This window comes from Callospermophilus lateralis, chromosome 3 (genome assembly GCF_048772815.1).
Source record: "Callospermophilus lateralis isolate mCalLat2 chromosome 3, mCalLat2.hap1, whole genome shotgun sequence".
Lineage (NCBI taxonomy): Eukaryota > Metazoa > Chordata > Mammalia > Rodentia > Sciuridae > Callospermophilus > Callospermophilus lateralis.
This window is the reverse complement of record NC_135307.1, coordinates 66,506,192-66,519,881: the sequence shown is the minus strand read 5'-3', so window position 1 is coordinate 66,519,881 and position 13,690 is coordinate 66,506,192. Positions and strand designations below refer to the sequence as shown.

At 51.1% G+C, this 13,690-nt stretch overlaps 1 protein-coding gene across 6 annotated transcripts in view; it reads left to right on the top strand.

The window, feature by feature from the left end:
* Positions 1-13,690, top strand: part of Plekhg3 (pleckstrin homology and RhoGEF domain containing G3) — a 40,961-nt gene that overhangs the window by 20,070 nt on the left and 7,201 nt on the right. For 4 of the 6 annotated variants that reach the window (XM_076850360.2, XM_076850354.2, XM_076850355.2 and 1 more), the window contains 13 exons: positions 4,589-4,978; positions 6,065-6,162; positions 7,295-7,364; positions 7,654-7,700; positions 7,815-7,965; positions 8,056-8,187; positions 8,363-8,545; positions 8,711-8,803; positions 9,089-9,175; positions 9,403-9,436; positions 9,759-9,857; positions 12,982-13,020; positions 13,401-13,423. In XM_076850360.2, the coding sequence (XP_076706475.2) occupies positions 4,628-4,978; positions 6,065-6,162; positions 7,295-7,364; positions 7,654-7,700; positions 7,815-7,965; positions 8,056-8,187; positions 8,363-8,545; positions 8,711-8,803; positions 9,089-9,175; positions 9,403-9,436; positions 9,759-9,857; positions 12,982-13,020; positions 13,401-13,423 (1,407 nt within the window). In that variant the 5' untranslated portion in view covers positions 4,589-4,627. The remainder of the gene's footprint in view (positions 1-4,588; positions 4,979-6,064; positions 6,163-7,294; positions 7,365-7,653; positions 7,701-7,814; positions 7,966-8,055; positions 8,188-8,362; positions 8,546-8,710; positions 8,804-9,088; positions 9,176-9,402; positions 9,437-9,758; positions 9,858-12,981; positions 13,021-13,400; positions 13,424-13,690) is intronic. The other 2 variants (XM_076850361.2, XM_076850358.2) reach the window with 1 other exon arrangement.

Below are 13,690 nucleotides of genomic sequence, written 5' to 3'. Positions count from 1 at the left end.
ATTCTTGAGGGCTGCAGGTGGGTACCCCTGTGGGATGTTCCTTTCTAAAGGGAATGTGGTGGGGAAGTAAGATCTCACTGCTCATTTACAAGAGGCCTGAGGACAAAACACAGAAGCCACTGCACTTTCCTGGGGGTATCTTTTTCCCCCTGTTGGGTCAGATTGAGGGCATGGTGCTGAGGCATGGTTGGGAGGGGAAGGATGTGAGACTTGGCCCCAGTCCACCCTGCTGGGATTCCAAGGGACCTGCTGTAACCTGCCTGCCTCCATACCTGGGGAGCTGTAGGGCCTATTCTCAGGAGGTGAGGCTGTGTAACTTGGGCAGGTGTGGGGTAGAGGAAGGATGTAATTTTCCTTATATTTAAATTAAAGGGTTTTTTTGGGGGTGGGGGGGTTACTGGGGATTGAACCAGGGGTGCTATACCACTGAGCTACAACCCCCAGCCCTTCAATCTTTTTTTTTTTTAATTTTGAGACCATGTGTTACTAAATCGCCCAGGCAGATGAGCCTTATGCTTTAGCCTCCTGAGTTGCTGGGATTACAGGTGTGTACCACCATGCCCAGCTGAGACCCAGTCTCAAAATATTTTTTAAAAAGGGCTGGGTGGGGCTGGGGTTGTGGTTCAGTGGTAGAGCGCTTGCCTGCCCGTGTGAGGTACTGGTTCAATCCTTAGCACCACATTTAAATAAATAAATAAATACACAAAAAAATAAGTAAAAGTATATAAAAAAAAAAAAGGGCTGAGTGTATGACTCAGTGGTAGAGTGCTTATCTGACATGTCAGGCCCTAGCTTCAATCCCCAGTTCTGCCAAAAAAAAAAAAAAGAAGAAGAAGGAAAGAGAAAGAAATCATTCTCCCTCCCTCTCATGCTCCTGCATCCTTAAAAAAGGTATATACCTGTGTTTCTTGGGCTCATCATAAAGAAAGTTCTTTGGGGACCTCGACAGGGATTCACAGCTTAGGATATAAGAAGTAGATTTTCCAGAAGGTTAATTCATGAATTGATACCGACTGGATTAACTCTGTTGGAAGAGGTCTCTGCAGGAGATGCTTAGGGAACTTGGAGACCAAGTGTGGTGGCATGGGGTGGGCGTGGGCTTGAGGGTCTGGCTGCTGTCTGCCTCATCCCCTCATTCCCCAGCAGACGGTGTCTTCCAGGATGAGTTGGAGGAACCAATTTCTCACCCTAGGTTGGGGAGAGGATCTTATCTTATGGGTGATGCTTACTGGGTCACATAGGAAGGAAAGGCTGTCCCTGTCCGGGGAGCATGTGAGTGGTACTTGTCTCTGCTTCGATGGATTGAGGTGTGTCTACTGTGTCACAGAGACCCTCTCCACAGCCCACACACGGGCCCGCCTTGCTGTACTTGCTGCCCATTTCTCCTCGGCCCTCCCTTTCTTGGCCTCTAGGTTCTTTCCCAGTGAATTCTGCCAAGGAGAGAGAGCCTTGTGATCATGGGTGGGTCTCCCAGTCACTGCAGGGTTTCTGTTGTCATCTGAGAAATTTTTAATCTGATCCTAGGGACCTTTCCCTTCTCCTTTCTGCTTCCGCATGGCCTGTGATCCTTTGACCTGGAATTTTTATTATTACTGTGTTGCTCTAATGGGAGAGTAAATGCTAGAGGCCGCGTGGTAGGCAGGTCCAGAAATAGCCTTCTCAGTCCTTTGGAGTGTTATAGACCCTAGTCTTTCATGTCTCCCATGTCCTCCGTAGCTTATTCTGAAGCAAAGCCATGCATCCAGGGGCTGTCACTAATCCTTTGCTTGTCGCCCTGACTGGTGTGAAATCCATCAGGGAGGCAGGGGCTGGTAGAGCATAAGTTCTGGGGCCTGCTTTCCAAGTCCAGATCTACCACTTACTACTTCTGTGGTTTCGGCTTTGAATCTATGGGGACCCTGAGAGTGCCTGCTGCATAGCCTTATTTGAGGGGTGACTTCCTGCATATGGCACGGAGAACCTGCCAATAGGTGGCTTCTCTGGTTTGTTTTAGTCCTAGGAGAATTTAGGTGTGAATTCCACTTTTTCAAAACTTCTCAAAGTAGAAAATAATTAGTTTCTGGGTTCCTAGTGTACTTATGTTGCCATCCTCACACAGTGGGATCCCCAAAGAGTAACCCTCAGAAGGTAACATATAGAGACAGATCTCCCTGGTATGTGCAGTTTGGAGTGGGTCTGCAATTAATCCTTTGCTTTAAGGCTGTGATCTGCCTGGCTGCAAAATCCATTTGGGATTTGGGCTTTTTCCTTTTAGCCTCCCCACAGGAGGTGACTGACCCCAGGGATCTGGGAAAGGTCTTAGGCCATAAATCCCTTGTTCCAGATGGGGGGCGGTGCCTGACTATACAGCTGCTTTGAAGGACATCAGAGTGCCCCAGAGCTGGGGCTCCAGAGTGGAGGTGAGGCTTGGGTCTTTCTTCCTGCTGCCTTTGCTGTTGCCCTGCTGCTGGTTCTCCAGAGAGGCAGAGCTGATTAACTGCAAAGCCTCTTTGGAGAGGGAGGAGAAAGCAGCAGCACCGTCTTCCCTGGGGCTCTCCTCTGAGATGCACCCACACAGTCCTGTTATGTAATCCTCCCTGCGTGGCACAGCAGAGAGGAACACCAGGCTGGTCCCAGTGCTGCTGCTGTGTCCTCATCTGCCACTTGAGGAGATTTTGTAGAGCACCTCAAAGGTGACCTTCTCCCACCCCCTGCTGAGATCCAGCATGACAAAGTCCTGTGTTCCAGAAGGTCCTGGCTGGCTGGGCTGAGTTAAGTGATGGATGGTAAGTAGGTCTGGCCCGCCTGCCTTTTAGTTTAGTAAAAGCATCAATTTGTACGCCATTGTTATTCATTTGCCAAATCAGCCCTTGTGATTGCTGTCCTTAAGTAATTTACAGTCTAGAACAGAGGGTCTCAGAAGAGGAAACCTGGGAGGCTGTAAGAGTACATAGCAGAGGTCCCCCAGGTTTTGGGGGGTGGTATGGGAAGGTTCCTGGAGGAAGTGGCTTCTAATCTGAGACTGAAGGTTGGGGGATGGTATGGCATGGGGTAGTTGGGGAGGAAATAATGCCCAGGTAGAGAGCATAATATTTGCAAAAGCCAGAGTCCAGAGTGCTGGCTTGCAAGTAGGGGCAGAGGCACAGAAAACCAGGGGGCCAGTGCCAAGGATACTGGAGTGATGACACTTCTTAGATTCTCTCCTTGTAGCCCAAACCTGTGCCTCTTGGCTATGTTTGTGGGTCAGTAGCTTCAGAGTCCCAGGCTAGGGTTTGAAGAATTGGCTTAGCAGAGGTGAGAGGGTTGCACACACTTTTTTTTTTTTTTTTTTTTAACCCTTTGGAAATAGCCATCAAATGAACATTCTGGAAAGTGATATTAATGAGCTCTGAACCTGTGAGGTGGGTCTTGTCTTTCCCAAAGGCCACAACCTGAAGTAGACTCTAGCCACTGCTCCCTGCCCACTCTGGGTGGGCCTGCCTGTGAGCTGCACCATCTGCTAGGGAATAAAGTCCACCTGAGGCTGTGTTTGCCTCACCTGGGTGCAGTTTCCTGCCTGCTGTGCTGCCGGGAGCTCATAGAGACTCAGCAGTGGCTCAACTCTGAGGAATTTCCTGGCCTGGCTGAGTCAGGGTCCTACCTGTACCAAGTGCCAGGGTGGGGCAGGTGGTAAAGTTGGTTCAGCCATCCCACCATCTCTTTTGTCTTCCCCATCAGTAGCCAGAAAGTTTCAGGTGCGTGATGAAGCCACTGGTGCCTGAGATTTTGCAGTTCTGGGAGAATATTGCCTGCTGGTCCGCGTGCTGTCTTAACTTTGTAAGAGCTAGATCGCTCCTCCCTATGCATTCACCCCAGCACAGTCCCTGCCAGGCAGGCACTAGGGATGTGCGTTTGACAACTACCATTGTCATCACCATACGGATGGCTTATGGAGCATTTGCTCTGTGCCACACACCATGCTGAGAGCTGTACAGACAGTGGGTCACTTCATCTTGGAGGACACAGCCCCTGGGGTAGGCTATATCCATCCTCACTTACAGGTGAGGAGCAGATTGAGACTCTGAGAGAATAAGCACTTTGCCCAAGTGGCAGGGCTGGACTTTTGAGTTCCCCAGAAGGTACCCTGGACCAGTATGCTGGAACGGTGTCCTCTCTGCTATCCTGGGCTCAAATTTGTAGGCCTTTTATTGTTCCCTGGAGTAAGCCACCTGTTCTGCTCTGGGAAGGATGGAGATGGAGTGGTTGGAATTGGGAAGAAATGTCACTTGGGCATCCTTGCCAGTGCTCATGTACTCTGAGAGAATGGTCCTCATGGGCCTTCAGTTTTGTCTTGTTTCTTAAATTGTGGTAAAATACACTTAATGTAAAACTGACCATCTTGACTATTTTTAAGTGTACAATTTGGAGACATTAAGTACTTTCATGCTTCTGTGCAGCTGTCACCACTGCACATCCGGGGAACTGTCATCATCTTATGAAACTGAACTCTGTACTCACCATTAATAACTTCCCATTCCACCCTTCCCCTCTCCCTGGCAACCTTCCTTCCGCTTTCTGATTCTGTGGAGACTCAGAGGTTGATCCTTCTTCTGTCTCTTTTTTGCTTCAGAATCTCCCCGAAGTGCACCCTGCAGGCAGCAATGCCAGGATGCCCGTCTCTGCCGCCCTTCGCCAAGATGGCAGCCAGGAGCGGCCAGCAAGCCTGACGTCCACCACCTCTTCATCTGGCTCCTCCCGTGACAGCCACGGTGCCATGGAGGAGCCCATTGGCTCTGAGGCCTCAGCCCAGAATGGGGCAGGCTCCCCACGTGGCCGGCATGCCCCCAACAGCAACAACAACTCCAGCAGCTGGCTGAACATGAAGGGACCCCTCTCCCCATTCAATAGCCGGGCGGCAGCAGGGCCTGCGCACCACAAGCTCAGCTACCTGGGCCGAGTGGTAAGGGAGATTGTGGAAACAGAGCGCATGTATGTGCAGGACCTGCGCAGCATCGTGGAGGTGAGTGCCGATGCTGGGAGGGGTCCATTAATTTTCTCACAGGGCTGGGGACACTGGCCTCCAGTGGCTCAGCTCTCATAGGAACCTGTTTATACCCAAGGAAGGAAAGGTCTCCCTTGCACATTTGTCTCAGGACATTCTTCCCATGGAGTGGTGGGGAGGTCTCAGAGCCATACCCTATGACTTCTTGGGTTTCCTTATGACACTGAGCCACAGCAATAGTTTGGGCAGTAGAACTTCTGCATGTGTCCATGGAGGAGGCACCATTGATAGGGAGGGAGAGACTCCAGCCCCACTGGGAAGACCATGGTGCTTCATAGGGACTGAACCCTGGTAGTCACATCTAGATCCCTACTCTGCTGTCCTCTGCCTGTGGTGTCTTAGTCTCTGTGTAACTCCCTGAGCCTCAGGTTCCTCACCTGCAAAGCAAGGCCATGCCTAACTGGCCGGGCTTGTGAAGTGTTTGAGACTGCACAGCACGCAGGAAATGGTGATGTGGTGTTGATGGTCCTTCTGCCCTGCTAGGGAGAGAGGTGTATCAGGTTGATAAGATTCTGTAACAAATCACCACAAATCCTGTGGCTTAAAACAACAGAAATTAATTCTTTGTCAGTTCAAAAGTCCAAAATCAAGGTGTTAGCCAGGTTGGTTCTCGGGAGCCTCCAGGTGAATGTGTTCCATTCTCTCCTCTAGCTTCTGGAGGTTGCTGGCACTCTCTGGGTCCCTTAGTCTATAGCTGTATCATTCTACTCTCTTCCCATCACCTTCTTTGTGTCTGGGTCCTTTCCTCTTATAAGGATACCAGTCATTGGATTTAGAGTTCATTCTAAATATTATATCATCTTCAGAACCTTAACCAGTGACATCTGCAAAGACCCTATTTCCAAATAACATTGTATTCTGAGGTGCCAAGTGGGCATGAAGTTTTGGGTGGACACTGTCCAACCCAGTACAGTGAGTGCTGTCTGGAAATTGTGTCATAGCTATAAAATGCAGTACAGAATTAAGGGGGTGGGCAGGGTGGAGGGGTAGGGAGAACAGGGTGAGCCAGGAGGGGCCGGGTTCTGATCCCCTCTCTCCATGCAGGACTACCTCTTGAAGATCATCGACACACCTGGACTGCTGACACCAGAACAAGTCAGTGCCCTCTTTGGGAACATAGAAAGCATCTATGCCCTGAACAGGTGTGTGAATGGGCCTGAGGCTCACCACTTTCTGCTGATGAGGCCCATTTTGGGACCCCGGGGAAGAGCCTAGATGTCCCTGGACATGGGCTGTGACAAATGGGCCTGGGATCTGATCTATGAGGATAGGGGGAAGGGAGTTTCATCTCTGCACGAGGGCACGGTTAGGGGACAGGATACCAGCTGGGAAAATGTGCTCTGGGGAGAAGAGATAGATCATTTGAGGGCATGTGCTTGCTTGGTCCAACCTGGGCCAGCACCTTCTCAGGGGATTGCTAGAACCTTCCACGCTGGTGCTCTTCCTTTGTCCTCCTCTTTGTTCCCCACTTGCACGTCTGTAATTACTTCTTCTCCTTCCCACTGGTCCCAAGGGAAGTCTGGACTCCCCAAGGACAATTTGACCTGTTAGTGGAATGCACAAGCCAGGCAGGATCGGTGGGAGAGGCCAAACAAGGCCTGGCCAGGGGCTGCCTCAGGGCCAAGAGGCTTGTGAGGGCCTGTGTCTGCTGCCATGGGACCATGGAGCATCAGGGAGGGGCACTAGTCAGGAGGAGCAGAGCCTGGGGAGCAGTGTTGATAGGAGGACCCTTCCCCCAAGTCCCTTAAGATGGGCAGAGGGACCTTTGCAGTCAGAGAAGTCTGAGAGGGTGGGGTGCAGGCAAAACTTCAGCAGATGGTGGGCTAGGGAAGAGCAGGAGGCAGGGGAGCATTGTTTCTGGGGTTCCTACAGTGCTCCCATCTAAGATCAAGGGTGCTAGAACTTACCCTGTCTCCCTGCTTCTTGCATCCTGTACATAGGGGAGCCTTCTTTACTAGTCTCCTCTTTCCTTCCCCCTTTAATCTCTGCTTTTGTGTGTTTGACTCCTTCTGCCCACAGAGGAACTGTGTCCCTTTCCTAAGGTGGGTAGTAGTGTCCCCTCTTCCTTTCCTGCTTGCTGAGCATGTGGGCTCCCTGTATTTGTGGTGTGCTGGATACTTTCTGGGGCAGGGCTCACCAGAGGGTGGAAGCCCTGCCTCTTAGCATGACAGCAGAGCCGGCTGTGAGTCTGGGTCTCAGGAGGTGGGGCAGAGGGCACATTGCTGCAGGGGAGGCTGCAGAGTTTGGCCTCTGATCTGCTCTCCCCTCACCCAGCCAGCTACTCAGAGACCTGGACAGCTGCAATAGTGACCCTGTGGCTGTGGCCAACTGCTTTGTGGAAAGGGTAAGAAGGGCTGGGTTCTTGTTCCACCTTGCAAGGAGCTTAAAGGGAAGGGAAAGCCCAATACATGAAGATACCTGAGCCCTGGGGATCCCTCTCCAGGGAAGGGCTGGGTGCCCTGTGCCCAGGGTCTGCCAAGTGGATGGGATGCCCTAGAGAAATGAATACAAAGGTGTCTCTGCAGGCACTCAGGGGAAGGGGAGACAGAGGGCACTTAGGGGCCAGGGGTCCCACACGGTTTATAGTCAAATGAGAAACTCCCTGAAATCACTATTTTTTGATCTCTCCTTAGAGCCAAGAGTTTGATATCTACACCCAGTATTGCAACAACTACCCCAAGTGAGTAATTGGGGTGGGATGGGATGGGATGCTGAGCCATGTGATGTGTCTGGAGTCCCTTCCTCCTCATCAGGCCTTCCCTCCAGCAGTGACACTCCTTCTCCCTACTCCCAGCTCCGTGGCTGCCCTGACGGAATGTATGCGGGACAAGCAGCAGGCCAAGTTCTTTCGGGACCGGCAGGAGCTGCTACAGCACTCGCTGCCCTTGGGCTCCTACCTCTTGAAGCCAGTCCAGCGCATCCTCAAGTACCACCTGCTGCTCCAGGTAGCCTAGGGGTCCTTCCCTGGACATAGAGTCTCAGGGAGGGGCAGGGCCTTTGAGTCAACATTGTCCAAACCCCTTTCTCCTGTGCAGGAAATTGCCAAACATTTTGATGAAGAAGAGGATGGCTTTGAGGTGGTGGAAGATGCCATTGACACCATGACCTGTGTGGCCTGGTACATCAATGACATGAAGAGGAGGCACGAGCATGCCGTTCGCCTCCAGGTGCTCTGGGTCTGGGAGGTGGGTGGAGATGCCTGGGTGGGTGGGCCAGGCTGGGGACAGGGAATGTCACTGCCCTGTGTCACTGCCCTGCTGAGATGAGCTGAGGGATGATGTCTGAAGAGCCTTCTGGGGCCTGTGAAGCCTGACCCTGGTGGTTGGGGTCTTTCTGCTGTAGGAAATTCAGTCACTGCTCATCAACTGGAAGGGACCAGACCTGACCATCTACGGGGAGCTTGTCCTGGAGGGCACGTTCCGTGTGCACCGTGTGCGCAACGAAAGGACTTTCTTCCTCTTTGACAAAACACTGTTCATCACCAAGAAACGGGGCGATCATTTTGTCTACAAGGGTCACATCCCGGTAACTAGGCCACCCCAGCTCCTCTGCTGTCTTCTCCCTTCCCAAAGGGTCCTGTCTCTTCTGCTTCTTGTCTGCTTCACCAGGCTCCAGTACCAGCCTAGTGAGACTGTCTCAATGGCTGGTCCCCGCTTCCTCCCTCTGACTCCCTCTTCCCTTCGTTCCCAGTGCTCCTCCCTGATGCTGATTGAGAGCACCAAAGATTCCCTGTGCTTCACTGTCACCCACTACAAGCACAGCAAGCAACAGTACAGCATCCAGGTGAGGGGTGGCCAGGGTGCAGGGGTGGGGACCAAGACTGGCAAGCACCTGTGCATCTGATTCCTGGCTCTTTGGCTCACTCCGCTGCCCCAAGACCCAGTGTCTCCATCTGTAAAGGGGTCATTGCAGACACCCTGGGGTCGTGGGGAGGAGTCAAGGCAACCTCACCGAGAGCCAGGCACAGTTCTTCCTCCCACCTTTCCCTCAGGCAGAAGGGCTGTCTGTGCCCAGCAGCTTCAGCCTATACTAATAACCCCGGGGTCCCTTTCCCTTGGGTCCTCTCAGGCCAAGACAGTGGAGGAGAAACGGAGCTGGACTCATCACATCAAGAGGCTCATCCTGGAGAACCACCATGCCACCATTCCCCAGAAGGTCAGTTCCCAGAATGCTTGTGGTGGGGCATGGAGAGAGTGTGTCCCTTGGGGCCAGGTCCAGAGGATCTGCTGGGGCCCCACCCTCTGGATACTGGCTCCAGTGGACAGTGGGCATTGGTATAGCACGTACGCAGGCCTTGTTGTGGCCCTGTGGGGTGTCCTAGTGGGTGAGAGAGGTATAACACACAGCAAGATAGTAACTAGGTGGGTTTTCTTCCTTTCTAGGCCAAGGAAGCCATCTTGGAAATGGATTCCTATTGTGAGTGATCCTTTTTTGCCTGTTTTGTTCCTAATTATACACTGTTAGGTCAGGCTGCATCCTGGGCAGGCTTTGTCTGATTTTATTCCAGGAGCAGGGAGGGGGAGGGACTCCTCTGTCAAGGGTTGAAGGTCATCTACACAATTAGGGATGCCGTCCTGCTGAGGAGCAGGATTCTCGGCCTGAAGACCCCAGATAGAAGAAGATGGAGGGCACTCTGGAGGCATCTGGGCCCTGGATCTGGGGTTGGGTAGCAGAGGTGTGGCTGGGTAAGGGCTGGGTCTTGGAATCCAAAACCTGATTGTCTTTCTTCTGGTTGCAGATCCCAATCGGTACCGCTGTAGTCCAGAGCGGCTGAAGAAGGCTTGGTCCTCTCAGGATGAGGTATCCACCCATGTGCGCCAGGGGCGCCGGCAATCTGGTAAGGGAAGGGTTGTGTGGGCAGGAGACCTTTTTGTAGGACCCTGGACCAGGCAGGGAGTCATCTGTGGCAATATGTTTTCATCTCTCCAAAAACTAGGGCAAGGGCAACAGGCCATCCATGGAGTATTTTTTCCCTGTGCTCTTACTGCCCTCCTCCGGGTACCTCTGGGCTCTTCTTGCCCACCAGCTTGGGCAGCCCCCTTTAAGGACCTAGGAATACTTGTTCATTCAGGCCTCAGCCCCTTCTTAGCTCCCTTCCATCCAAACCTCCCTCCTTTCCACTCAGAACACTGAGCCAGTGGGAGGAACACTAGGACATCATTGCGTGATCCCCAGCCTAGTTCTGGAATGGCAAAGCAGAAGCAGGACATGAGGAAAATGAATTAGACCAAGTGGCACCAAATCCAGACAGGAAATATTTACTTTGGGTCTCAGGAAATGGTTCCATTTTCCTCCCCTGGGCCTTCTTCCATTGCTGGACTTGCCAACGTGTTCTTGGATTTATTATAATGAATCATCTATTTAGAAAGAGAAAACCTTGCTTTTATTCTTAGCTCTGCCATGATGCTGATGCACATGTGTGTTTTCTGGTCTGTTTTTACTCTGCCCTTCAGTCTAAAGGCTAGGGACAGATTTGGGTTGGGGATGGGGATTGAGAACCATCTCAGAGTTGCCCTGAGAGAAAGATTGTGGAGTGACTAAGAGCAGTGTCTTGGTTTGGATCCACAATGGCATTGTTTTTTTTTTTTTTTTCTTTTAAAAATATTTTTAGTTGTAGATGAACTTTTATGCATCTAGCTCACACTTGCTAGGCAATTGCTCTACCACTGAGCTATAACCCCAGCTCTGCATTGGGTTGAGTGACTGACCCATGGGTTGCCCTGGACACCCATGTGGATTGACGAGTGGGCTTTGGCCTTCTAGTAGGGAAGCCAGGTGGTCCCTGGAAAGCTTTCCTGTTTTTGTATTGTTTGGTATTACTTCAGGTAGATCTTGAACCCTGGGCAAACTTGAAATGGTTACGAAAATTTTATGGTTAAAAGCTCCAAATTGGGGGTGTTGCTTTATTGGTCTTAGGCTTATTTTGTTCCCTTTCCTCTGATGTTCCTGCTTAACATTAGAAGCTCTTGGAGCATAGCTTAACATTAGAAGCTCTTAGAACATGGAAGCTTTTAAGTGGTAATAGTAACCATGGTAACCGTAGCACTGTCATAATGTCTGCATCAAAACTCTCCCTCCAATACACAACTCTGTAACATACTTAAAACTGTCAACTCGTACACTTTAAATGCATTGTGTGGTATAAAAATTACATCTCAACCAAACTATCACCAAGGCAGTCAGGAAATGAGCCATTTTATACAGCCAAAATTTCCACGTGACTGAGATTTTTTTTTTTTTTTTTTTAGTTGTAGTTGGACACAATACCTTTATTTTATTTATCTTTATATGGTGCTGAGGATTGAACCCAGGGTCTCGCCATGCTAGGCAGGTGCTCTACCTCTGAGCCACATCCCCAGCCCCTCACGTGGCTGACATTTTAACCTATAAATAAATAAATACTACAAGAGTTGGGTTTTAACAATTTGTTCACTTGTTTATGAGTTTTATTTTTAACTTTAAGAAAACAGACATCTTCCTGAAACGTTTGATACTCTTGAGACTCTAGGGCACAGGGTGCTGGCCGTGCTTGAACTGTTCATTTTCTGGAGCTGGTGCAGCATCACTGGTGGGGAAGAAGCTGCCAGATGCTCCAGAAGCCCTGGGGTAGGGGCTGTGGGTTGCCATAGAGACAACCTGCATTCGAGATGTGTGTTCATCGTGATAGTTCTTCCATAGCACTTTGAAAAGGGTTTTTAAGGAAAAGTCTCCTTAGTCCGAGAATGTCTGTCTCTAGTATCCCTTTTCCCTCCTTCTCTGGGTTAGAAATCAGTGGAAGGAACTTATGGAAACTGTGGATAAAAACAGCTGAGAGGGGGTCTCAGGCCACCTGCAAAGACCTAGTGCCTGGGCTTAGTCAGCTACTCTGCCTTCCCCAGGAGTTTTTTCTACTCTCTCCTTCCAGAGAACTGAATTGGGCACATAGGTGCCCTATAGGATAAGTAAGGTCTATGGTTACATCTTAAGCTGTTTTTTTTTAAAAAAAAATTCTTTCTTTTGATGGTTTTGGGAATCAAACCCAAGGGCTCACACATGCTAGGCTGAGCTACACTTTCAGCCCCTGTTAAGTATTCTTGATTACAACTTTTAAAATGAAAGAATGAAGTGTATTCTATTTCTCACTTCAAAAGCAATGAGGTGCTTACTTATATTGATGCAGTTAGAGCGCGTACATATGTGTGTATCTCAGGAGTAAAGAAGTTCTTCAGTCTGCCCATCTGACAAGGGTCAGCTGAGAGAACTTGGCTCCAAGTTTATAGAAAACCGTGACCGGCCCTAAGACTCCTATTTAACTCCAGCTGGGCAACATTGGGGATAGGCTAGGGGTTCCATAGAGGGATCTCTTGAGATAAGGTCTTCCTATCCCTCAGGTCTGCCCCCAGAAAGGCTGGGGTAGGAGGTCATGGCACCACCAGTCTAATGGATATGTTTTGTGTCCTGTCCCCAGAGCCTAGTCACCCCTTATCCAGCTGGGCAAAACTCCCCAACAGGCAATGAGGCTATGCGATGCTAGGCCTTCAGGGCCGTAGGAAGTCGGGTGCGACCTCTGTTTTCCAGCTAGGGTGCTATGGGGTTGTAGCTAGTGTGCTGACGAGGTCTTTGCAAGAGAGGAAGAGGGAGACATGGCTGGGTAGTCTGAAGGGGCAGCATGGAGCCCATCCCATCTCTATGGCTCTAGAACTAAAGGCCATGGGTGTTCTATCGTAGGGACTGGGGTAACATGCTGCACTGTGGGACTCTGCAGTGGGATGGGAGTGGCCCAGGCCCTGCCTCCCTGTTGGCAAGGTGTGAGGAGGCTTGGTGACAGTGTGGAGGGAGCCTCCCTGGGGCCGTAGGGTTGCTGGAGGTGAGCCAAAGGGACTTTGAGCTGGTGATGGGCCTGCGGTGCTGTGAACGTGGGATGCAGGCCAGGTGTCGCTATTTCTTGGCCTGTGCTGACTCTGCCCATTTGTGTTCCTCAGAGCCGACCAGACACCTGCTCAGGCAACTAAACGAGAAAGGTGAGTATGTGAGGGGGTGGATGGGATTTGCAGGGAGCGTTGGGTGGGGTGCGAGGGCGAAGCAGGTGGGGGTTGTGGAGAACAGGTTGAGGGAACTCAGTCTCTATTCCTCATGTCACCTGAAGAGGGGATTGAGCTGTCCCCCAACTTGCATGCCTTATACCCTTTCCTCCATAACAACAGAAGCCAAGCAGCAGGCACAGACCTCTGCTCCTGATCATCTGTTAGCCATTCCTTTGAAAGCCCAGGGAGAAGGGTCTTTGGAGCCCGAGCCCTCAGTGAGGCTTCCCTGGGGGCTCTGGCCTCTCTAAAGAGGCCCTTTCTCCTGCTTATTGGTCTTTTCTCCTCCCCATGTGCTGGGGACCTGGTGGTGGTGTCAGCAGCCAGAGGAGCAGGAATGAAGGTAAGGCCAGTGGGCGCAGAGGCCGGGGAAGAGGGGCTGGCAGGACCGAGGGTGGCCGGGATGGCCCAGGTCGGCCCACCCCGCTACTTACTGTCTTCATTCATTCACCATATACCTATCAATACCTACTGGGTGCCAGGCTCTGGCACAGGGTCACAGGGATGAATAAGATGGTCCTTGCCCCAGGGGACCCTTTTGTACCCTCTCCTGGAGTGGCATCCTTCCCACCTAGATCCTTTCTCATTTCCCTCTCATTCCCCTCTCTGA